The sequence below is a fragment of the Misgurnus anguillicaudatus genome, chromosome 7, assembly GCF_027580225.2.
Source record: "Misgurnus anguillicaudatus chromosome 7, ASM2758022v2, whole genome shotgun sequence".
In the NCBI taxonomy this organism is placed as follows: domain Eukaryota; kingdom Metazoa; phylum Chordata; class Actinopteri; order Cypriniformes; family Cobitidae; genus Misgurnus; species Misgurnus anguillicaudatus.
Window position 1 is genome coordinate 27,339,638 of NC_073343.2, and position 27,503 is coordinate 27,367,140.

Below are 27,503 nucleotides of genomic sequence, written 5' to 3' on the forward strand. Positions count from 1 at the left end.
ATGCGGAGATTATGAAATCATGCAAGCCCCGCATATTTTGTGCGCGGAAATATGTAATTAATGCGGCGAAAGTGCGTCGTATTTGGAAAAAATGCAGCCCCGCATAAATTTGCGGACTTTGGCTATGCAATATATCGCGCGATCGCACAATCGCGTTTTTCTGGAGGGACTGTTTAGGAATTTGTTACTTTAAATATGCAAAAAGTATTGTTTTCCATAGATCTTTGTGTTGCTTGCAAGGATGTTTTATCATTTACCAAATGTATTTCTGGTGGTTCATAATTTACAAAGCGACCCTGAAGAAGAAAATTCAGTTGTCAGGATTTCTTGAACATATTTAGGAGTAGGTTGACAAGCTTAGGACAAAGATATTTTTAGCCAGGTGCGTCACAGCAGTGTGTTGTTTTAAAGAAACGTACAAAATAAGTCCGCTGGCAATTTTAAGCTCTTCAGGACAAATAAATGCTCTTTGATATGTTTTTCCTTCTGGTTGAGCTGCATGAATGAGCAGAAGTTTGTTTAGGGATCATGTGGTTGTTTCTCTCTGCAAGTATTTCTGCGGTTGAGATTCCTTTAAGACATAGACCGCCTTCCAATCCTTTGAGTGGATAAGAATGGATGTAAGACACGACAAGGTGACTGGTCCATATCTGTCACATGTATCTCTCTCGTTCTCTCTTTCTTTTTCATCCTCTCTCACACTGCTCTTTTCCGGCATTGATCTGTCGCTGTATAACAGACGAGTGCTGATGTGACAGGATGAGGAATAAACTATGCACACTCGATTCTCTCTCCGATCCCTTCCCATGTTTTCTTTTTCTGTCATCTGGCTGTAAGGAATCTATTTTTCCTCTTTTTTTCTCGGTGTCTTAGGAGCTTCAACTCCCGATATGTATTGTTTAGATGACTATGGGTAAGAGTCTATCCTTTGTGGCTTTTTGTTATCCTGGTTTGGCGTTTTACAGAAAAGCATGTTTACTTCAGAATGTATTTCGCCAGCTGTTGTCTCTGAGGAACAAGCCGATTAATCTCTAAAAGCATGCTGAAGTTCAATAGCTACAGTGCAGGACTCCCCAACCCACTTAATGTTTTACTGTTGAGTCATTTAGCATTTTGGAGAAACATGGATTTAAATAAGAAACCAGGGCATTGGATTGGAATTTTCGGTCTGTGCTTTTGTGGCATTGTGATCCCTGGAGTATCACCCTGGAGTTTTTTGTATTCAGCAACTGACTGTGTCCTGCGGACTGTTTTGGAGGAAGATATATTTTATGCAATGCACAGTTTGCATTAATAAATGTGAATGTTATGACAATGCATGCAGAATATATATTTTTAATCCAGGATGCATTTGGACATTTTACATAATATAATTGCAAAGCTGGAGGGGAAATGAGTTGGACAGGATGGTTCGCAGGATATGGAAATGTGATTTACCATGACTGGGAAGATCTCCGGATGTTTGCCGCCGGCTGCGGCCGTGTGCCACGACTGTGCAGAAACAGTGTGCGCGCCAGTTTGGGATCTTATGCTTTTGACCCAGGGCAGAGCCAAACTTGTGGCACAACTGTTTTACTAAGCGTATTTGTTTAGTTTGAAAGACACCCAGATGGAACAAACTGACTGATTGTTCAGTAGGAAAAGTAGGAAAACTTATGGCATTTTTGCTGCACACATGGTAACAGTGTATTAGTGATGGGTTTAAAGCACAACAATCTGTCTTTTAAGATTTGTTCAAATTACCCTGATTTCATACAGCTCTATCTCTCGTTTTCTCTCTATCCCGGTATCCCTTAATGATTTTAAGGATAACTAGTTATTCTGCATTTAACACCTGCTATACCATAACATATATCATATATGACCTGCAGATGGAGAAGGGGAGGTTTTTTGTCATCGCCATGGAAACTGAGTCGTACAATTATATTAAGGTGTGATGTCTGGATTTATTCCAGTCAGTTTGATGTCTTTTTTCTGTCACACTGATTCAAGATGCTTTGTCAAAGGTGATTAAATGGAGGAAGGGGGTATTTTATTTTAGGACAAGAGAATAGATGTAGCGTTGCTTCTTAAGGACTCTAGTCATGTAAGTGTCAGGTTTAAACCCTTAAAGGATTAGTCCATTTTCTTACAAAGAAATCCAGATAATTTACTTACCACCATGTCATCCAGGATTTTGATGACTTTCTTTGTTCAGTCGAGAAGAATTAACAGTTTTAATGCAGTTTTAAAGCAGCTTCAAAGGACTCTAAACAATCCCAAATGAGGCATAATGGTCGTATCTAGTGAACAACCTGATCTCACGAATTTCCGTGGCATAGTCACGGAATTTTTTGCTCATTTTTCCGTGGCATTCTCACGGATCTCCGCATATTTCCGTGGTCCTGCCACGGACTTTCTTTTCCGTGGCATTCTCACGGATTGGTTACTCAACTGTTTTGTCCTATTTTCTTACCATTGTCGCTTCGGTTTAGGGTTAGATTTACATAAAATGACATCCCTACCCAAACCCAACTCTAACCCCAACACCAGGCGACAATTGATTAAAGTTTAGAAAATATAAAAGAATACATCAGAAAAAATAGTAAACCAATACTTAAAGTGACATACTAATGAAAACACCAAATCTAACCCTAAACCGAAGCGACTATGGTTTAAAAATAGGAAAAAGCAGTTGAGTAACCAATCCGTGAGAATGCCACGGAAAAGAAAGTCCGTGGCAGGACCACGGAAATATGCGGAGATCCGTGAGAATGCCACGGAAAAATGAGCAAAAAATTCTGTGACTATCCCACGGAACTTTGTGAGATCATGTTGCAACTGAAACAATTGTCATTTTTGGCAAGAAAAATAAAAAATATTTGCCTGACGTTGTCATACTCAATTCTAGTCAGAATTTGAGTCTGATACCGCTCTATTGGGCTATGATTATGGGGCGTGTCTCAACCGAAAAATGCCTCTGCACTCAATTGGATAGACTGCTAGTTATTTCGCTACAATGTCACTAACATTGTGATTATACTAAGTCTGAGTTAGCGAACGTACATCAACACCTACTATGTTTAGAACATTTAATTTATATTACAAAATTAAAGGGACACAAGGCAGCATTTTCATGTTAATAAATCATCTGCGTAAGTCAGTATATGGTTAAATGACTCATTACCGGACGAATGAAGACTCTCTCGCCTGCCCCTACCGTCTGTAGGAAGAATACCCCACTTGCAAGTTCGCTGTATCCGACTCGGTGTCCTTCAGTCTCGTAAAGTCTCAGATATCGCGAGAAGCAGGATCACTTTATGGCAAACAACACAGAGGCAGGGGAGCTAAACACGGCTAGGGATTGTTGCAAATGGCAGAGCCAGGGAAGAAGCTTCGAAAACCCTTGACGGAAGGAAAACATAACTGGATTGGAAATAAGCTGATAAACTTGGTTCCGAGGGGGGAGGGACAACAGTTCGTTTTTACGACAGTGTGTTTGAAAGCATTTACTTTCAGACACTAGGGGGAGCTCGTAGAGAAATATTACGCAGACTTGCCTGGTTTCCCTTTAAGTATTTACTAAGTCATACAGTCAGACTATCTCTTACCATTTGTACGTTAGGTGAACTTCATCCTCGACGATACCCATTAAGTTGGCTTCAAAAAATATCGGAGCATAGCATGTCCCTCCACTATTCAGCAGCCACGATTCCGGGCTTCCGAAAAAACGCTGGCAACGACTGCTAATTATATCCATCTCGTCATGCACGCCGAATTGCATCGCCGTGATACCCATTTCAGTTGCTTCTTTAACTTGGTCCTCCATAAGTGCGACCAAATGACAATAGGGTTTTCATGTCCCGTCTTCATAGCGACCATCGGAGCTAGCTGATAAATGAAACGTTTGCCGAATCCCGTAGGAAGGACGGCAAAAACTTTTTTCCGATCAACAAATGCCTTGATCGCGTTTCTCTGTTCCTCTTTTAAAATCAATGCTCTGTTGATATCTTTTAGAACAGACTCAATGTCAAAATCCACACATCTGAATTCTACAGCGGCAGCCATTTCGTTGTAAATAGATTCAACACACGCGCTCTTCGGTGACGTGGTTGATTACGTTACTATTGATCATCTGTCCATCATCGTATAAAGCCCGCCCTGACAATTTGATTGGTCGACCAGCTTTGGGTCTCACATAGAAGCTCCTCAACGGAAAAAACCCAGACGATCTTCCCGTTTTCAAAATGTTGTGGAAAACAGGAATATGCACTTTTAAACCACAACTTCTTGTCTTCCTTCGGCTGTGGGACGTGCCAGCGCGACCTCACGTAATTGCGTAATGACGTCAAAAGGTCACGTGTTACATATATGAAACTCACATTTGCGGACAATTTTAAACAATTTGGAGTTTAAAATAAATCCTTGAGTATATGTCGAGTATTCCTTAAAATAGCGGAGATGCGGGTTAGTGAAACAAACTAGAAAATGACAACAGTATCAGAAGCATATAAATCAGCGCTACACTGCCTCTCTCTCTCTCATTCGCTCACACACAGTGCGCGTGGATCAGCTCCTGCGTGAAGGCAAGAATGTGCATCCTGGTGAATTTCAGAAGTTAGACAACTGAGCTGCAGCGACCTGGCATAAGATTTATAAAAACACATTTGAGAAGAAAGGCGCAGCATCTCAAAAAGACTTGCGTGTTTTCACAATTACTCTAAGTAACTCTAAGATGTTGCACCGGTCTTTTTGAAGAGCTCCTCTGTTTTGCTGATGCTTTTATCCATGTTTATTCAAAATGACGAATATGATGATGCGTTGCAACCGGCTGCAGCTCGTGGCTCTAAAGTTCGCGGGTAGATTGCGTCATCAACACGCATTATCGCTATAGAATTAAAATCTCTATCGCATGCCAATTTTGTATCGTTTATATCGCATATCGTTTATATCGCCCATTCCTAATGTAAACTTTATCGTCGTAACCTTCAATTGTATTAAATTCAGTCGGATTGACAAAAGTTTGTGCATGTAACCATAGCCATTGTCGTTTATATGTGAAACTTGAAAAATGTGAAGAAAACAATTCTTGTTGTTGCGAGAACCTTCGAATCTTATTTCAATAAGGCAACTTAATCATGCACATCTGTGCTTGTTTAGCATTGCCTGTTGGATATTTAAAAATACAATGCAAACATGCCTCCATATTTACATTTATGCATTTGACAGATGTTTATATCCAAAACGACTGCAGTGCCTTTAAGCAATACATTGTTTTATCAGTAGTGGGAATTGAACCCATGACCTTTGCTTTGCTGTTGCCTTTTCCAGCTGAGCTACATATACATTGCATATGTTATTTATATACATAATATATAAATTAAGCTTTTGATAGAAAAAGTGCTTTTTGTGCTTTATTCACAAAACAAAAAATCTACATTTTTATGTCTCCATTAATGTGGCACCACTGGCACTCGTGGAAAGCAGGCTGTAAATTGAATTGTATATAAACGTTATGTGTGCTTTTATGCATCAAAAGATCATCCAGCACAGGTATTTGGGCCAAGTTTGTGTCATTACAGGATTCACATAATTCTTTTATCGAACGCAGACATTGCGTTCAAATAAACAACAATTTCAATATTTATTCTTGGCGAACTCCCTCTTCAATGTGCCAGTGCACAACTGGAGGCCAATAACATCACAATCGATGTGAGCTTGTTGTTTTTAGTTGTATGTGCACATCAGTAAATTGAACGTGTTTGCCGGCTGCGGTAGCATTAGGAATCGCTTTCTAGTTTTCTGTAACAGCTGGCCGGGGGGTTGGGTAACATGAGGTAATCCCACTCAGATTTAGACAAAAACACACATCCACTGTCAGACCGTCCCCTCACAGCAGAAACCCGATCCAGTGACACCCGGGTGTTAGTTAGTGCAACCCTGCTGTTGACCGCTCACCCATCTCATCTCTGATCTCTCTTACTTTTACTTTCTCTGCAATTGTTGCAACTTAATGGACTGGCATGAGTTTTCGAGGATTATGACGCTCATAAACATTTATTTAATCTTGGAACGGATGAATCAAAGCTTGTTTGGTTAGCAGTACACACGTCTGCTGTATTGTGTTACAGAACTTCTGGACATTTTGAAGATGAATTAAAGCAGGTTTGGTTGAAAGTGCACGTCCCACCTTGAGCACTACAAGGTTGTGTTTGAAAAATGAATGCTCAATCCGTTCAGTATAATCTACCACTGAGTCACAGTGACTCTGGTCTCCATATAAGTGGACGCAAAATCAGGTCAGTGTAATTTCCTTTTCATGTCATGTCACCGTTTGGATGTGCTTTAGTTGCTTATATGCTCTTCGAGGGCCCATGAGGGCCCATGTTTAATTGATGCAGTTATTAAAGAAAGAAATGCTGTAGGGAAGATGTTTGGTGTCGACCCGGTGGCTCTCTCGAATGTTTCTGTGGTTCATCCAGTACTAGAACACAGGACTGTCTTCGTCTCATTTTAAAGCCTCATAATTCAGCAATTAAGTTAGTAAAACAATAAAAAAAAAGTTTTTTTCAGTCAAATCCCAATGTCATAAAAATGTCACGTTATATTAACAGGATGACTTTAAATGCATTATTGAAAAAGACATGTTGGACAGTATGATAGATAACACTATAGTAAATGTTGTGAATAAGTCTTAAAGCATCATAAAGTGACCAGGCCTTTCTAGTTGGAAATTATTTGTGTATGGATGCAGAAATGTAGTATTTATAATATATCATTTTTTTAAAGTTTTTATTTATGCATAATTATAATGAAGTTAGGTTTGTCATAATAAAAATTTATTTTGTTAATACATGATTTTTGATAGCTCTAAAGCATGCACACAGAATTATTGCTGTAATATTAATATTAGATATAATATTAACGTCGCGTCGAGTCACAACTCGGAGGTATCGTAAACTGGAAGTGCACATTAAATAGCGCAAGCTTAGTCAGATAGCATCTACTTCAAAATGCAAAAGATATGTTAGCAGCCAATGTTAATCGTTAATGATTAAACAGAATTATTGCTGTAATATTAATAGATATAATACAAATTGTGGCCTAAAGGGGGTCGCACACCGGACGCGCAGCTCAGCGCCGCGTCGAGTCTCAACTCGGACGTATCGTAAACCGGAAGTGCACATTAAATAGTGCAAGCTTAGTCAGATAGCGTCTACTTCAAAATGCAAAAGATATGTTAGCAGCCAATGTTAATCGTTAATGATTTAACAGAATTATTGCTGTAATATTAATATTAGATATAATACAAATTGTGGCCTAAAGGGGGTCGCACACCTGACGCTCAGCGCCGCGTCGAGTCACAACTTGGAGGTATCGTAAACCGGAAGTGCACATTAAATAGCGCAAGCTTAGTCAGATAGCGTCTACTTCAAAATGCAAAAGATATGTTAGCAGCCAATGTTAATCGTTAATGGTTAAATATGATGTTATTTAATGTTAAGCTATGTGAGTGACGCTCTGTGGGGTGACAGGGATTTGAGCAACTTCCTCAGTCAAAGCTGGGCGCCGCGCCACCTGTCGGCGCTGGTGTGCGTATACTCATAGAAAACAATCTGTTCGATTTTTTTAGAATGGCGTGGGGCTGAGCTGTGAGTCCGGTGTGCGACCCCCTTTAGGCTACGCTTACACGATTGTACTGAAAACATAAAAGTTTTTCCTTTGCGCTTGTAAAAAAAAATTACGTGTACACGTCAGTGTTGTCAAAACGATCTGTGTGTACATGATGGAAGCGGGAAAACAACAATAAAAGCTGTGTAATGCATGTCAGGCCAGTGGGTGGTGATGTCACTTACACTTCCAAAGGCCCTTAAGGGAAGTGACGAAGGAATATCCTACGGAAAGACGCCTTAAGGGGCGATTCACATATCGCATCTTTTGTGCGCTCAAGTTTGTCATTTCAAATGTAGGCCCACGTTATGCGTGCTCATAACGGAAGCGACGTGGTCGCGACGCGCACGCAGTGCGCTACGCTCGTTTTTCCAGGCGCGTCCGCACCGCATCGAGTTTCAACTTTTCAGAATGCCACAAGCGCACCGCAGGTCACGTGACAAGAACCAACCAACGGTCACATTTTCCGCGCAGTTTTAAACGTGAAATGTGAACCGCCCCTTAAACAAACAACATTGTGAAAACATTTTATTTTATCAGTTTTGTATGGATGGATGATGAGGCTGGTTACTTTAACGTTTTAGCAACACAAACACAATCATGTCGTGTGTATGTGAAAATGCGCATGCCTGTAGGCCGAATGCAGAACACGCATGCACTACACGTCAACGCTTTCACAAATTTGCGTTTTGCCGTTTACATGGAGAGGATAAAGGCGGCGTTTTCAAAAACTTGCACTTTGGAACCCGTTTTCAGATGTTTGCGTTTTCAGGAGCCCAAAACGCTGTTGTTGTGTAAACGACCTCCAAAACGCCAAAGAAATGTTTTGGAAATGTTTAGCATTCAGGGCAGATACAAACCTGATATCTGTCAGGTCTAAAGGTGGTTGTTAATTGTTTGTGTCTCATTATTAGGGCTGTGACGGTGGCAGTTTTTTACCACTGCAGTGGTAATGCAGTAATTCACCACGGTGGTGCGGTGGTTATAAAATGTGTCTGTGCGGGTGCATATGCTTATATATAATGCATATATATATATATATATATATATATATATATATATATATATATATATATATATATATATATATATATATATATATATATATATATATATATATATACTGTATATATATAAATGTAAACAAGGATCAGATATACGTTTCTTAACAAACGTATAGGCGCCAGTTTCTTTCTCATTATGGGAAGCAAATGCGCATATGTGCTTGGCCATTTTGGTGGGTGCTCGAGCCCAGCCCTGGAGCACCAACGGGATCTGCGCCTATGTTCGTGCTGCAGCCCTTCCATCTGTAAAACAACACACAGTTCAAGTTTTTTTCTTTTTGGGGTTACAATGTTTCCAATGCCTCGTTGTTCCACCCCCAATCAATGGGTCATCACTGATATCACTTGCCTCCCCTTGCAAATAGCAAACTAACTCAGAGTCTGCTGACTGTTTGCGTTCACACGAACTTGAAGACATCTTGCTGTGCGAGATGTTAATATATATTTTTCATTTTTGTGACGTGCACACCACCGCGGGTCGGACTTCACCACAGCCCTACTTGTGATCTCTTTATAGACATACATATTCAACGGGTGCCATTTTCATTTTGTTACAGTATATCACAATCTTTGAATAGATTTGCCAGTAATTCTTTGTCATGAGGATTTGTTATGTAAAAACTGGTATTGTTAATATTAGTGCATATCATGAAATAACAATAAATAACAAAATAAAATAACACAGTATAATTTTGAGCATCCTCAGTGCTCATTTATTTGCTGTATATTTAGATTGCTGTCTTTCATGACATGTAAAACGCTTGGTAACTTAGATTGCCGCCTGCCCTGTAAGACATCTTGCTTGTAGTCAGCCTATAATTCTGAGCTGATCCAATAAGTGCGATGTTTCCCTCATAGCCAAAGATTCAGCTCGTGTCCCACCCTTCCCAAAATGAATACTGGGTTACAAGCTTAAAAATGCCTCACCATTTCCTAAAATCTCTCATTTAATTCAGCTCCATCCTCCCACACTCTAATAACAGGGGACGTCCATATTTTACTTGCTTTAGAGACTTTTACAGAGCTCAGCTTTGTGTAGCATTTTTGCTACAAGCCAAAAATAACATCAGCTGTAATTTTGAGCGAGCTTCTGTCGAGTCTCCGTGTAACATTTCTCTCATTTGTAAAAATGCCACAGTGAGTTTGGAGATGGCGGTAATCTTTGGTGCATTGGCGCACCCTTAAGATTGGGACAGCAGTAATTTTGTGCCCATGTTTGCACCATTATTTAATGTGCACACCTCTTTAACTGAACCGGACGCTAAAGCAAACAGCATTGGTGTTTGGATAACTGCACTGTTGTTTGTTTGCAATAAAGACTTCCTGGTTAGATTAACCAGTATACTACAGTTGATGTGTGATGTTAAAGGGATAGTTCACCCAAAAATAAAAATGAGGTTTTTATTTACTTACCCTTATATCGTTTAAACCCACAATGTTTTTGTTGTTCTTCAGAACCCGAATGCAGATTTTTTAAACTCTTTTCCCTCCAGTTTTTTTTTAAAAACAGTTGCCAGCCAGCGGCAGCATTTTTGATGATTTTCACAAAAATGTAATGCCTTCCAAAAAAATGTCTTCTTTAAATATATAAGCATAAAATATATCAAATAAAAGAACAGTCCCAGTTCTCTTTTTATCACCTCATAAATATGGGTATGCTAACATTTTAAAAGATAAAAAGTTTAGATAATTGTATTTTTGTGATGGACCAGATTCAGATCAGATTCAAAGCGAAGATCAAAACATACACTGTTCTTACTGTTTGCCCTAAGGCAGGGGTGTCTAAAGTCGGTCCTGGAGGGCCGGTGTCCTGCAGAGTTTAGCTAAAACTTTAACACACCTGCCTCAAAGTATCTAGTCTACCTATACTGCCCTCCAAAGGCAGAGTGCAGTATCTACGCAAACACTGAAACTGAGAAAAATGGCTTTAAAGTTTTTACACTAGCCAGCCAAACATGTTGTGGGTAGATTAGTGGTAATGCATTCATGTAATGCCTTGTTAGGAAGAAATTTTTATAGAAAAAAAAACATGACCACCGATGTGACCCTTGACTCTCAAAATGCAGATACTGCACTCTGCCTTTGGATGACCTTTAACAACTAAAGCACTATTGCAATAGCAGAGTGCAGTATCTACAAACTAAATGTGTTCACTCAACTTTTTCTCATGCTTCTTAATACATTTTGATTGTTTTTAATAACTGTAATAGTTTTATTGATGTTTGCATGTTGTGAATGCTAAAAATGCTCCTTTTACCACAAAGAGTATTTTACTCATTTTATTAATTTTTATTTATTAATTTACATTATACGAGGTTTGCTTTAAAAACAGTAGTTAAAAATTAACACAAGTTAAAAATAGAAGAACATGTTTGTCCCAAAGACATTATTGTAACTAACAGTATGCCCATTTTAGTTAATTTTCATGTTGTCTCAAAGTAGCACAGTTATGTAAACTTAGATATTCTTAAGATTATAGCTTAAGAAGTACTAAACAAAATGTTTTAATATTAAGTAGCCTACAAAATTAGTTCGTGGAAAAAGAGCACTTATTATGGAAGTGTACTTTTTCACCTAGCGTGCTTTCTGCCGGCCCCGGCTGCGCTCGTCAGGTTGACTGGGCGCCGTTAACTTTGCCTAACAATATAACTTTACCAGACTCTTATCAAACAAAGGAGTAACCCCTGTCAATACAATTGGATTAGCTGCCTAAAAAGTGGAGAGATGTTCGAATCAACAAACACCAATGCGACTGAATCGGATTATATCATTATTGTCGGAGGATATTGCCTTCAATGGACGAGCACAGGTAGGTCAAAACTTGCTAGCAGCTGGCTAGTTAACTACTTATAAAGCTGTAATTTGCCTATGTATGAGTTATTATCTTGCTATCTTCCTTACCCGTATTTGCTTATTTGCGTTTTAACGCAAATTCAACCATCATTTGGACGCGGCATTGTGCCATGGTTGGTTTGTTGTTGTGTGTTACGATCGGGGAAAACCGCAATATCTGCGGTGTCAAAACCGGGGAAACAAAGCCAGAACGCAGTAACGTCACTTACTGCGGTTTGCCTTGGTATTAGCATGGTTTTTGTAGTTACTGACACCCTCATTTCTCTGAAACGGGACAAAATTTAACCAGGAGACTTTGTGATAAGACAGAACAGATGTCATAAAGCTCGTTTCAAGCCTTAACTCCATTTTGACCAAGCGTGTAGTTACTGCGCTTTCGCTTTGGACGGCAGTATAAGACCTTGATTAGCTGTATCAGGTGTGTTTGATCAGGGTTGGAATAAAACTCTGCAGAGACACCGGCCCTCCACGAGCAGGAGTGGACACCCCTGCCCTAAGGGGTTGCTTCCGGGTTTTATAAGTCGGGTAAGAGCGCCACCTGGTGGATAATAGCGGAAAATTGGCGGGAAAACTCGTCATTGGCAGGGAAACGTTTTTTTTCCTTAATTGACAAGTTAACTCGTCAATGGCAGGGAAAGAGTTAACAAGTGTTAACTAACTTTCTCTGTGTCTGCACTGTTTACGCAGTTGTAGGATGTTAAGGTTTCAGTAATGTGTAACTTTAAACGTCTTCAGGACACTTAAAATAAATTACCAAAGTTGAGTGGAGTTATTTATTTAACATAGCTGGTTTATTTTGAAGCTTGAAGGGTTTTCTGCTTATACTATGAGAGTGAATGGTGACTGAGGTGGTCACCATCCATTCGCATAGTAACCAGAAAAATCATAAACAAAACTTTTTTAAAAGTCTGCATTTGGGTTCTGAAGAACAACAGAGGGTTCAAGAGGGTTAAGGCGAAATGAGGATGAGTAAATAATGACAAAGTTTTAACTTTTCCTTTAAACATTAAGTTTACCAATGCTATCTTATGGCAATTCGTGCATATTTTACGAGGTGGCTAATTCGTATTAAACAACGAATCGATTAAATCGATAAAACCGATTAGTGAAAGCATTGGCAACGAATTTTATAATCGATTTGTTCTGTCGCGCAACGCGGAGATGTTTGAGTTTTAAAAAAGTTGAGTTTAACGTGGAGCGGAGTGAACACACGCGGTCTCTCTCACCCACTGTGTTCTCTGTTGTTTCCGGATATGTCATTCAAGTGCAAGTCCACCGCTGCCAGGGATTCCCCATGGTCTTAAAGCCCATAAAACTTTTGCATGCACACTTTTCTAAAACAACGCTTTAATTCGGTTTACAACTAAAAGACGTAAAATGGACTTATATATATTTAGAATGACGGACATAGAATGCATTGCCCGTTGCTTGCTTATTTTGTTTAAAAGCATGATCAAAGCCAGTCTACATGTCTTAATAATAAGAATCTCACTCTCGCTCTCTCTCTCTCTCTTTCTACACACACACACACACACACACACAATAATGTAAATAATGTACTAAATTATTCCAGGAGCTTGTGACGCACCTCAGCAGTTCCTGCACCGCATGATCGGCCGCAAACAAAAAGTATTGTTTCCTTCTAGACAAGTAAACATGTAGTTCAATTATCCATTTATATTGTATGTCTTTATGTCAGTATCAATATTTTCTTTCTACCATGCACAAATAAAAATGTCACTGAACTTTTGAGGTGTAACAGTGGCACTCAAACACACCAAACCAATTACTAAACAATTACTAAAAACACACCCAAAATCAGATTATCCACGGGCACTGCACTAGTGCTTCTAATGACAGATGGACAGCTGTCACACAAGTTTGCAACGCAAAATGCATTCACTAAACAAGAAAAAAAGCCACCTCAAAATTAAGTGATTGTTTGCTCAAAACAAGCAAAAATATCTGCCAATTGGGTAATAAAAATAATCTTGTTTCTGTTTGAGATTATCTAAATAAGATCATTTTTCTTACCTCATTGGCAGATAATTTTGCTTCTGATTTGTATTGTTCTTTATTTTTTATAAATTATTTATTGTTCTGGCAGCTCAGGTTCACTTTATTTAAAGGTGCAATTTGTAAGATATTTGCAGTAAAATGTCCAAAAACCACTAGGCCAGTGTTATATATTTTGTCCAGCTGATTACTATCAATATCTGTAATGTTTTCAACTACTTGTAAATCGTGAGAAAATTTCCATTCAAAACATGTGCAGTCTCCTGTCAATGACGTTAATATCCATGTGACCCTTTGTCACCGCCTTTACTGACGTAAACCATATGACAACAGTGGTCGAGTTCGAAAAAATAAAATGGCGGCCAAGGAAACGACTGGAGCACAAATTTAGTGTAAATAAACGTATATTTTCACTTTTTACACATTTTAATTGCATTTAGTATTGTAGTTTTCAAATATGTGATTAGTTATAACAAAGGCGCTCTCTGTTTATATTTCAAACACGCTGCCTTTGAAGTGCGTCGAAAAGCCTTTCTCTGAGCGGCCTTCAGGCCTCCGAGTCCGAAGTCATTTCCTCATGAGGCAGCGAGGCAACAAGTCCTCACTGCCTTGAGTTTTCGGACGCAGCCAGTGTCGTGGACAAATGCGGAACTATGCGATAGCGCCTGTCGGGATATGCTGCGCGCTTGCTTATGAACTTATGGATAACTCTTTACCGTCTGCCGCTTGTTGTGTCAGCTCCTGTAAGCGTACGGGCCAACCAAACGACCCAAGAAAAGTTTGGAACAAAACGAGAGAGGATCAATTTGTTGTTGCATTATCTGGAGGGAGAGAGCTTCACGACAACATTTAACTAGACAGAGATTCTGATCCTGCTTGTGTTTTACGCGATGGGTGAGCTGTTTTGATTCGTAACCCTTCAAAAAACGTATGCTATTATATTGATCACAACATTAGTGTGTAGATTGTAATCAGCGCGTCTTCCCGCGGACGATATGCACATCAAAAGGTATTGTACAGCAATATAAATGGTCATTTTAAGACACTTCACAATAAGATTTGTACTGTCAATACATTATGTAAAAAATCATTGTAGATTGTAAGTTGAAAACTTAATTCTGAGCTGTGTTTACCATCGAATTTGGACTAATAATGTAATATATATGGCTAACAATTACGTTTTGAACATCACATATAAACTTAAATAATGAAATAAAAGATGTCATCAAACGCAACATTTATAAGACTAGATTACCTTATCAGTCAACGTGATTTCTCGTTGTCGTGTGTTTGTTGGCCATCAGCGGTTGAGTTAAAGACTACAAATCCCATAATTCCACGCTGCTTCAGAGCGTCAGTAAACAACATCATTGTTATTGTTTGATCTGGCGCCATCTAGCGGCCGGATAAATACAAATTGTATCTTTAAGAAAAAGTCTATATATTTTGCAGATATAAAGCATACACGTATATGTTTTTTGTGTTAGTCCATTTTTATTTTATTTTATTATTATTACTTTAACAGCTCAGGGATGTTCAAGGAACAACATGTTTGTGCACTTATTGAAGATTTCAATTGTTTTTTTGAATAAAGGATTGGAAATGAATGCTTTTTATTATCCGATTTATCGATTAATCGAAAAAATAATCGACAGATTTATCAATTATTAAAATAATAATTAGTTGCAGCCCTAAATCGTACGACCACATTTGTACATTTTTGTACGATTTCTATTTGCTCCTGTGACACTGGGGTTGGGGGCGAGGTTAGGGGTGGGGTTTCATTAGTGTTTTTTTTATAATAATCATATGTTTTTGTACGATTTACTTCGTAAAAATTCAAAAACTTGTAAAATACGTACGAATTCTTGTGATTCTTGTGAAAGAGATTGATCTTGTGACCAGACATAAGTCGGGCAGGACCTTCTCTTTGGCACCAAGCTGATACAAAATGTATTTTACTTGAGACTAAATTAAGACTAGCTGCTCACTATTTGTTTCATTTATTAAAAGCGAGTTTGAATGCGTGGACCGAGTTCACTCAAAGTGCGATAGGGATGAAAGCCAAATGGGAAATGCCAGACTTTATTATCAGCTTTTAATAATTATGACTGCTGCTTATCAACTGTGACTGATAACTTCGTCTTGGCTGTGGGATTCAATGTTTGCATTTGCATTTATTCATTAGACAGACGTTTTCATAGACACACAGTGCATTCAGCGTATAAAGTTTGTTATTTGTCTTCTTGTGATCTTGCGACATTGATATGTTTGGTATGTTTCTCTTTCATTTCTTTTGAACAGTTTACATTTTATGGATGTTTCATGTTAGAATTTTACTGTAGTTTCGGTTTAAGCTAAAACAGTTGTATTTGCAACTCGTTCACTTTAACCATTTAACATAACCAAGTGGGATCAGGTTAAAGTTGCACAGTTGTGCACAGGAATTTAGGATGTATAAAATAATTTCATAATAAAAATATCTGGAGTCTAGTCTGCACCATAGACTGTAAAAAATATGGACGTAGTGTCTGTGACGTCAATCGGGGGTTTGTGAAGAGCATTTTTAATGTCCAAACTTGGCGGACCCTGTCATCGCCATCTTGGCTGTGCGTCACTCTCAGATAACCGTAAATGGGCAAAGAGGTGGGTCGTGGGTTGAGCTAAGGTGCCTGAAACTACGCCCACCTAGCTCGACGGTAGTGACAGCAGCGGCAATTCACCCGTTAATCAAGTTTCACCCGTCAATTATGCAGAACTTTAAGGCTTAATATAAGAAACGGATGAGTTCACCCCTTACAGTTGTCATGAAGGGCACAATTAGCTATATAGACCAAAAACAGTTTTGTACTAGGCTGTAAACATATTTATTTCTGCATTTTAACATGGGGGGTTTATGGATTGACTCACTTTGGAGCCAGTCTCTAGCGGCCAGTTAATGAATTGCAATTTAAGTCACTTCTGTGTTGGCTTCACGATAAAATCCAGAAGGTTGCCCTTGGTTTCACCAGCATGTTCAGCAGATCAGCTCACACCAATTGCTTAGCAACATCCAGTTCTCCCAATTTTGAGTCTTTTCTGTGGCAAACCAGAGCCAGCAGGAAACACTTTTAATGCCTGTGCCTTGCTAAAACCAGATATAAGAGTTAGTGACAAAAACGGTTTGGCATAATGAGAAATTAATTTTAACTTGTTTTAAAAGCATGCATTAGGTTTATTTAAATGCACAGTGTATTTATGTTAAGTTTATGCAATAAAAATTAACAATTTTTATGAAAATTAAGACTGAATGGACCTGAAAATGTCAAGTGATATAACCGCTAATTGTGCCAAAGAATGAGAAATATTAAATATTTTATCCACCTTGATGGCATGTAAGCGTAATCATAAAAATATATTCTAAATGTAAATTAAATGCATTTTTGTAATATTTGTCCTGACAAATGCTGAAAACAGCTCTGTTTTCTAAATAATCTTTGACAAATGATGTAAAAATGTATGTAAAAAAATCATATTACACTAAACTAGATGATTATATTTTATTCCACAATTTTTATGAATATGTATATATTTTATATTTTAATAAAAAAAAAATACCAGTTACACCAATTGACACAGACCGGTTACACTACATTGACATTTTTACAATTATCCCCCAAATATAAAATTGAATGCGTTTTTGTAATATTTGTCCTGACATATGCTGAAAACAGCTCTGTTTTCTAAATAATCTTTGACAAATTATGTAAAAATGTATGTAAAAAAATCATATTACACAAAACTAGATGATTATATTTTTTTCCACATTTTCTAATGAATATATTTATATTTTAATTTAAAAAATACTAGTTACACCAATTGACACAATATACCACATTGACATTTTTGCAATTATCCCCCAAATATTTTTTCAAAATAAAATAAAACTAGAAATTTTAGACTTGGTCCTCAAAAAAGAGAATGTATGGAAGTAATCTGCAAATTTATTTTGAAATTTTAACCCTTTTACATTTATCCATACAGACACAAAATAATTAACGTCATTGACCCATAAATGTAAGAGATTTAAGAATTTAAAGGAACATTCCTTTTCAAAATAACATACTTCGGTCATCAGTATTATTTTTTCTTTTTATAAGATTGTCCAATCTGCCCTCCATACCAATCACATTCACTGTATGGAAAGACTTGGATATTCTGCTTGATGACTCATATTGTGAGAAAAATTAACCATACAGGCACAGTAACATAATTCTCATATTGATCATGTATTGTCCTTACAAGGTCAGCCCTACCATCACACACACACACACACACACACACACACACACACACACACACACACACACACACACACACACACACACACACACACACACACACACGCACAGGTTTACATGCACTCATGCACTCATCAGAGCGAGACACTAATGGGGTCATACAGTAGCTGGAAGGCCCAACGTAAGCCTGACCTATAGTGGTGCATTATGTAGTAAAAGCATTAGTGCAGTAGTGTCTGGTAGGCAACGGTAGCAGCTGTACTCAATGTGGGGGTTTACAAAGTGAAAATACAGATCACATGAGATGATTGGCTTGTGTGTGGTTTATTGTTTATGGTTGACTTGACTTTCTCATGAAGTATTTTAAACATTTTACTAGGTTAAAGACATTTCACCATTGCACATTTTTAAAGGGCTTATAAAAGCATGAAAATTGACTCATTACTTAGTAAATACTTGAGTGCAAGAGTTATAAGTCACATTTGTGACCCTGTCTGTGAAGTCCAGGCTAAACTCTCATAATCCATAAGATTAGGAGCATCAAAGTTTGATTTCCTATGACATGACCTCACTCAGTCAATATTAAAGATGAACAAGCACTACAAGACGAGCACTACACACCTACAAAATTGAAACGGTTACATCTTAAAGGGATTGTTCACCCAAAAATGAAAATAATGTCATTAATGACTTACCTTCATGTCGTTCCAAACTCGTAAGACCACCGGTTCATCTTTGGAACACAGTTTAAGATGTTTTAGATTTAGTCCGAAAGCTTGTTGACCCTTCATTGAAAATCTATGTACGTTATACTGTCCATGCCCAGAAAGGTAATAAAAACATCATCAAAGTAGGCCATGTGACATCAGTGGGTCAGTTAGAATTTGTTGAAGCATTGAAAATACATTAAAAAAATAAAAAAAATTACGACTTTATTCAGCATTGTCGTCTCTTGCGGATGACGTGTTATCCTCAGACATGTCTGCAAAGTTTTTTTTTTCAAACTTACAGTGTGCGTTTCCCTCAGACTGTAAACGAAGGGCGCACAAAAAAACCCAGCTGGGGCTCACCAGATAACACGTCAGCCGCGTCACCGCAGTCACGTGACTTTAGTCTAGCGCATGGGCTTCACAAGAGAACCGGAAGAGAAGACAATGCTGAATAAAGTCGACCAAAATGTATTTTTGATGCTTCAACACATTCTAACTGACCCACTGATGTCACATGGACTACTTTGATGATGTTTTTATTACCTTTCTGGACATGGACAGTACACCGTACATAGATTTTCAGTGAAGGGTCAACATGCTCTTAGACTAAATATAAAACATCCTAAACTGTGTTTCGAAGATGAGCGGAGGTCTTACAAGTTTAGAACGACATGAGTCAATAATGACATTATTTTCATTTTTGGGTGAAGTATCCCTTTAAGATTGTAGCTGGATATATAGCTAGGCTTGTTTATAGGCTTGCTTGTTTTTAACTTCGTATTGAAAGACATCTTGGGTGACATCATCAGGTGACTTTTTAGACTCTGTGGTGGATTAGTGATTTTTTTGACAGTGATTTTTTTTGTTCGTTTCACATTAAACAATATTAAGATTGATTGGTTTTTCAATGTTTTACACCCAAATAGAGAGAAACACTGCATGATGTGTTCTTTGGGAGAAGTAAACTGAGATGCCTGTGTTGGCTCGGCATCTAAAAATACAGGATGTTTATGGACGCAAAGCGCTGTCAGGATGTTATTTATGTTGGCCACGTATAATTGGTGGGGGGGCGGCTGTATACTTTTATTTCAGACTTGCTTTAGGGGGTTGAAATGAAACCAGAAAGATGGAGAAGAAGCTGCCGTAATGCCCTCCAACCCCAGATGGATTCCAGAAATAGGTTGTGTTGTAAGGCAGGCGTGAAACACGCAAGAATACAGAACTGAGAGTAGTGAGAGACAGAAGATGTTGAAAAAGCATTACATTTGCATTAAACAGACCTGTAAAAGCTGAAATGGCAACTTTTAAGTCTGAGTTTATCATTATTTTAATAATCTTTCTTTCAAATACAAATATTCTGTATAGTCAATAAGTTAATATGAGTTTAATTGGGCAGCATTTGGACCAATCAGCTGCCTCTTTTCGCTTCTCATAAATTCCTCACAGGTTCTCTTTTTTTGGTAAATCCTGCAAAACCACTTTCAGTTTTCAGCATATTTAGTTTATGCACTGCTGAATTATTACTGTATTTGTGATTTCAGCATCATGTCGCGAAACAGGTGGTGAGTATATCTTCTTAAACCACAGGGCTGTTGAATGCTTTATTCTGATTTGTTCAAAGGGTATGATTATGTTTCGATAAACTCACACCTAACCTGTCAAATGTCTTAAAATAACCACAAAAGTGTTAACTGTGCATAAGCGAAATAATTGACTCTGGTCCTTTGAATTATTTGAAAATAATGCACATCCGCGACATTACCACCTTGCATTATTTTTAAATAATTAAACGGCCCGTCGTCAATTATTCCTTATTTATCCACTGATTTATGGCCCCATTTGTATCAGTCGCACAGGATTAACACTTGGTGTTTTGGTTTTAGAAAGTCTGCATTTGGGCATGTGAAGCTGTTCTTCCAGTTCTACCAGTGGCTGTAAAAAAGCTGGTGTGGCTGGATTGGGTGGTTATGTGGGTAACGGGTGTGGTGGTGTGTTTTGAGGTATACGAGTCAGGGTGGATACTCACGTAGCTCAAGTTAGACCACGGGCGGAAAACTTACCCAGTACCACAGGTTTACTCTATTCGGCTAACATTTGAGTCATCACAATTCAAGCTTGTTTGATGTCGTAAGAGTAAAACACATCTTTGCACATGCTTGGCAATGATGACAAAGTTTCGGCAGTGTGTGTATTTTGCAATGTTTTTATGAATGGTGTAGTATCATGTACACTGTAAAAATGATATCAAATCAACATATATTTTTATGTACATTTTTTACCAATTAAGTTAAACAATGTTTCATAACTTATGTCAGCTTATCACAGGTCAAAACCTAAAAAAGTTGTTTGAATTGACTTGCATAAGGGTCAATGACGTGACGTTAATTATTTTGTGTCCGTATGGTTTAATTAAATATAGACGTTTCATCGGACGCACGTGATACACGTCTGGATCCGAACCTTTATTCCGGTTTCGCTTTTTTATTGGTCTAACTAGTTGCTAAACTGATCTCTTGAACAAATGCCTCGTCAAAAATAACAAATGTTTTGGTTTCATAATCTATGTGTTGTTGTTTTGCTTGTTATATAAATAAACTACGTTTAAAGTACTGTGTTGTTATTTATTATTAGCAGAGTTTACCGTAAGTTACTGCAGACCCGCTTGTTTATGTTGTTACTGCTGAAACCGTCTATAAAAGGGTTGAGATTTCGAAGTGAATTTGCAGATTACTTTTTTGGGACCAAGTCTAAAATTTCTAATAATTTTGAACGAATGTTTGGGGGATAGTTGCAAAAATGTCAATGTGGTGTAACCGGTCTGTGTCAATTGGTGTAACTAGTATTTTTTTTTAAATAGATATATTCATAAAAAAGTTAAATAAAATATAATAATCTAGTTTAGTGTAATAAGATTTTTTTACATACATTTTTACATCATTTGTCAAAGATTATTTAGAAAACGGAGCTTTTCAGATTTTTCAGCACATGTCAGGACAAATATTACAAAAACGCATTAAAATATATGAAGAGTTTGGTTCCAAAACGCAACAAATCCATTTTGACAAATTTCGGTAAAAACGTGTTTTCTATACCAAGAAAGTGACAAGATGAAAACCAGTATTTTCTGTTACAAACTTTCACATAGCATCTTTAGGTTATAAAAACATAAAAAATTCAAATCCATAACTTGATTTTCAAAGATTTATTATAAAAACTAATTCTTTTTTCCACAAAATGCAATAAATCCATGACAGTTTTTTATTTCAAAATGCTATAAATCTATTAAATCAATGTATAAATCTGCATTCATCTTTACCATTTTATATTTATTTAGTTGACTAGTGGTATACAATGATTAAAAAATAAACATTAATGGCATTAACCAAAACACTTACTTTGTTATATTAAGAACAGTTTTAGCATGAGAAGCTTGATGCTGTCTGGAGAGCAAGCAACCGAGTGCCTCTCGCGGAAATTATTAGCTGTTGATGGCTTACGTTTCTTTCCCGTCACAGAAAACCATCACAGGTTTGGCAATGCTATTAAAGTATTATTTTGTTTTGTTTGTTGATCACGAAGTACAAAGTAGATGAGGAAAACTAGGACTCCGTGTACTCAGCGCGCCGCCATGTTTGTTTACATTGCGTGAATGGTCCGCTGTAATATCAGAAATGGATTTATTGCATTCTGTAAAAAAGGAGCAGTGGCGTTTGTCGCATTTTGGGAAAAAAGGGAGAAAAGATGACAGAATATCACGGCGGGTATTGGATTTTGCGTAAAATTAATTATTTACTTTTAACTACTGACCTGATATAATACTGATTTTGGCAGTAACTCATTTTTTTCAAAAATGGCGTTTATTGCGTTTTGGAACCAAACTCTTCATATATTTATAAATAACTCATAAATTATATGTTTCAATATTTTTTTATGATTACCCTTACAAGCCATCAAGGTGGATAAAATATTTAATATTTCTCATTCTTTGGCGCAATTGGCGGTTATACCATTTGACATTTTTAGGTCCATTCAGTCTCAACTTTCATAAAAATGGTGCAAATATGATTTTTTATTGCATAAAATCAACATAAATACACTATGTGCATTGAAATAAACCTGATGCATGCTTTTAAAACAAGTTTTTTTTTCTCATCTCGCCAAACCGTTTTTGTCACTGACCCATAATTAAGTTCTTTAAACTTCATGCTGCATTTTTTTAAGTGTAGCAGCAAAGTAAGTAATTTATAAAAATTAGTCATTGACAATGCTAACACATCTTTCTTGTTGCTTTTGGAATAAAGAGTTCAATTGAGAATACAAAGACACATATATTTCTTAGTATCAGAAACTATACAGGCAAAACATGCACTTGCATCAATCTGCGGCGCTATTTTTTTAATTGTTAGTTTGTTTACACATCTGTCAGTCTTCAGGCATTACAGCCTGCCTTGCTTTTTAAAGCGTCTTGTGCCATGAGCGCCACCTTAAGTTAAACATTTTTTTTTTTCTTTTCAACATGAAGGGCAGATCGATGCGATATTCAAGCTTGCAAGATATTCAAGCTTTTAAAGCCCTCTCATGTTAGATTCAACCCTCAAAATATGAGGTGTATGGTGCAAAATGGACAAAACACTGAACTTTAAGGTCTTTTTTAGACAAAATAATTTGGCAAAAAAGCAAACCACAGTTTATTAGGGAATCTGGGTTTCATTCAAATATACAAAAAACTGCATAGAAAAGCAAAAATCACACTGGTAATATTAAATCATTCATTGACTACAATTTGATCTAATATCTGTTGATCCTGTTTTGTGGTAATATTTTGAAGTAATTGTCTATATTGTCATTTGTCTTCATAAACTTTGAACATGTTTTGTAACTTGTATACCATTTTTTTGTCAAGCCTCTATAAATTATTTATACTCCAAACACACCAATGCAACATTTGTACACAATTTTAATGCATCTTTAAAAAAATTGCAAAGATCAAAAATATAATTTTCAAGGGTTCAAGTAATTTTTGGCTCTGGTCAGAGTAAAGTAGACACCTCCCAAAATGTTAATGCACACTTTCACCGATTTCTATTTAAAGTAAAGAACTATGAAACTATGACCACAAATCGAGTAGTCAACACATGGTGCACTATATAATTAGTAAAGACTACAAACCCACTCGAGCCTGTTCAAATAATCCATAGGGGCAATTCCTCAGCAGTAATACCACAGTAAAGTAAAACACATTTTTGGAGACTTTGTCAAGCACTATTTTCCAGAACTGTTATATATTTAGTCGTTTTATAAGTCATAACTTGTTGACAGGGATTATATCAAATATCATGGACTGCTCAACATTGTGTTTTATTAAATACACATCTGAGTTCAGACAAATACACTAACAAGAGCAAAAGGTTAATTTTGCACCTGGTTTAATTAATTTAAGATGTCGTTTATTGACACTGATTGTCAGTGGGATTGTTGTGTAACTGTTTTCTTGTAAATCTTAATGTTCCTCATGCTTTCTTCATTACAGTGAACAAAGTATTTGTCAAGCCCGAGCCTCGGTGATGATCTACGATGACACCAGCAAAAAATGGGTGCCAGTCAAACCGGGCCAGCAGGGCTTCAGCCGTATCAACATCTATCACAACACTGTCAACAACAGCTTTCGTGTTGTGGGAGTCAAACTGCAGGACCAGCAGGTGGGATGTGAATGTGGTCCATATGAGGGCACTACACAGGTTATATCTTACAATTCACAACGTGAACGAAATAATTGTGGCTAGCTTCCATATTACGAGTTTCCCACAAAACCAAGTGTTTTTACCAGGTTCATGTCTAAAAAGTGACATATTGTTGGAATTATTCTAGAAAATTTTCACATTTTATATAGATCGGCTCTTGTAACACTTGGGTATGTCGTTTGAACTGATGTAGAATACATTATATTTGTTCCTAAAATTCTTGAATGCATTTTATAATATTCGTGCTTCAATTAAATTTGACTAGGAGATAAATGTGTATTGGATATATATTCAGTAACCCCTTTCCTGGCTTCTTTCAGGTTGTTATAAACTACTCCATTGTGAAAGGTCTGAAATATAACCAGGCCACGCCAACTTTTCACCAATGGCGTGATGCGCGGCAGGTTTATGGGCTGAACTTTGCCAGCAAAGAAGAAGCCACCACCTTCTCAACAGCCATGCTCTTCGCTCTCAATGTACTGAGCTCTCAGGATGCAGGTAAGACAGTTGCCATAACGTTAAAGGGATGCTTTAACGGAAAAGATCACTTTAATTATAATAATTCTTTAGTTTGGGTGTGAAACCATAATTTTAGTGTGTCTGGTCCCTTGTAAGGCTTTGTCAGATTCTTTACTATACTTTTATGAGAGCTTTAAAAGGTAATTGTTTGTGACATTCAAACTCAAATTGGTTGGCTTTTACGGATATACAATCCATTTGGCGAAATATGACATTCTACTTCCGAAATCACCATTAAGAGTAGGGATGCTCCAATCAGGATTTTTGCAGCTGATACCTAGTACAGAGTTTTAAAAGTCTTATGTCTGTTAAAAGTAATGAAAATAAAACACTTCACAGTCTTTACTGTATGAATTAAATATACACCCATTCATATAAAGCAGTGGTTCCCAAACTTTTTCAGCGTGCGGCCCCCCTTGTGTACGGTGCATTCCTTCGCGGCCCCCAAAGAAAATTTGTGACAAAAAAACTGTTCTAAAACTCAACATTTTAATAAAAAAAAAAACATTAAATTATACAAAAAAGTAGTGCTTTTGATTAGTAGCCTTATTTTTTTAGGTTTAATTACACAGAATTCATGATAAATTAATGTATTTCATAAAATGTCATAAAACTGGGGCCCCCCTGGCACCATCTCGCGGCCCCCAGTTTGAAAACCACTGATATAAAGTACAACAGTTCTTCAGTGAAGAGCAGAGAGTTACTTTTATTAGTATATAAATCTCTGCATGGCCTTGCACCATCTTATCTATCAGATTTATTAATTAAACATCAAATAGAAAGAACACTGAGATCAATAACTCAAAATTTACTTAAAACTCCCAGGACCAAGTTAAGTCAGAAAGGGGATTGTGCATTTGCGCCAGTAACGGCCAGACTCTGGAATAACCTGCCCATGTATTTTAGGGATGCTGACACCGTACATGTTTTTAAAACACAACTTAAGACACATTTGTTTGCTGACACTTTTTGTATGTGTGTATAAATAAAGCTGACATTAATATTTTTTTGAGAGATGATAAAGGGTTACTGTAGCTTTAAGACGTGGGAGAGATCACTCCGTTCAAGTGCACTGATGACAGACAGCTGTGTGTGCGCGCGTCAGGTGTACGCAGACAAGAGCAGCTGTGAGAAAAATGAAAGTTTAAACTGTCAAAACTTTAAATCGCATGCAAATAATAAACTTTCGGCATGAAGATGCAATGTCCGCAATAGATATGCGTTGTATACGCTGTTTGATGGGGATGTGAAGTAGAGTTGCCGCGGTGACGTAATTTTCCCACCGGTTAATCAGCGCATCACAAACCCGGTGATACCGGTGTCACCGTGTGGGAGGGGCTTATAAATGCGGATGCAGACGTGCACATTTTACTTTCACTTTTGAATTACGCAACTGTTTAAATGCAGTGCGTGCGTACGCTGCGTTAAATTGTGTATGAATTTGCATGCAATGCGAGTGCAACAGCTGGTTTACTTAAGTGCTTGAGTCAATGTGCGCAGGCAATTCTCAAAGAACCAGCCAGTCCCAAGCAGAGCAACCGGCTACTTCTCCATAAAGCGCTGCTTGAATGATGGGTTTATTATTTTTCTTGATGATAAACACAACAACAAAACGATCTCGCTTATATTAAACATCATATATGTGTATTATAACAAAAACGAGTAAGCACGCGGCTTCTGCCTTCGTCTGGTCAGTCAGCTCGCCTCGCAAACTCTGACAGGAATAAATGAAATCTGACACCTGCTGCTCTGTGACGTGACGAACGCGTTCAGTTCCGCTGAATTCAGGCACCAGACACATTCAGTTTGCTCTCTCTTACGAAACTAAATGATTAAATTACACGAAAATGTCAAAACGACGGTGAAAGACGGTGTCGCGGTGGGCAAGTGATCTAACCAGTGAGAGGCTGAAGCACCGGTTATCACCGTTTCACCGACTATCGCGGCAAGCCTAATGTGAAGACGTGCCGTGCTGTTAGGACCGGAGCGTGTCCACATAGAAAATACACATATCTCTATAAAGGCAAAGAGAGAAATCAAAATTTGCATGTCGCACATGAGCGACGCGTTATAAAAACGGCCGCACTGCGTAAAAATGGTCTCTTATTGCAGCCGCATTCAGGAGCCCTATGATGACAAAGCTAAACAAAAAGATCGGTTCATGAGATCTGCAAATTTAGCAAGTACCGATCGAGTCATTTAATGCCGTTATATCGGCCGATATCGATCTGCGGTTGATCGATCATAGCATCCCTAATTAATAGTCACCCTGTTATCAAACTTACTAAATAACACCTGTGCTATTACACAGTTCTGCTTTTGTGTCATGTGATATCATAAAGTCTATGGTCTTTATGGGTTTTTTTTACTATGGTTTTATAGGAAAGACCCAAACAAAGTCTGTTCACAAGATGCAAAAATATTGGATATATTAAAGGAATAGTCTACTCATTTTCAATATTAAAATATGTTATTACCTTAACTAAGAATTGTTGATACATCCCTCTATCATCTGTGTGCGTGCACGTAAGCGCTGGAGCGCGCTGCAACGCTTCGATAGCATTTAGCTTAGCCCCATTCATTCAATGATACCATTTAGAGATAAAGTTGGAAGTGACCAAACACATCAACGTTTTTCCTATTAAAGACGAGTAGTTATACGAGCAAGTT

The 27,503-nt window shown here is 37.6% G+C and overlaps 1 protein-coding gene across 7 annotated transcripts in view; it reads left to right on the plus strand.

Annotated features, from left to right (window-relative positions):
* Nucleotides 1-27,503, plus strand: part of evla (Enah/Vasp-like a) — a 54,253-nt gene that overhangs the window by 9,853 nt on the left and 16,897 nt on the right. The window contains exons 1-3 of one of the 7 annotated variants that reach the window (XM_055172329.2): nucleotides 673-913; nucleotides 24,104-24,272; nucleotides 24,635-24,812. In XM_055172329.2, coding sequence (XP_055028304.2) covers nucleotides 891-913; nucleotides 24,104-24,272; nucleotides 24,635-24,812 — 370 coding nt within the window. In that variant the 5' untranslated portion in view covers nucleotides 673-890. Of the gene's footprint in view, nucleotides 1-672; nucleotides 914-5,959; nucleotides 6,279-20,047; nucleotides 20,136-24,103; nucleotides 24,273-24,634; nucleotides 24,813-27,503 lie in introns of those variants that run through there. The other 6 variants (XM_055172328.2, XM_055172327.2, XM_055172334.2 and 3 more) reach the window with 6 other exon arrangements.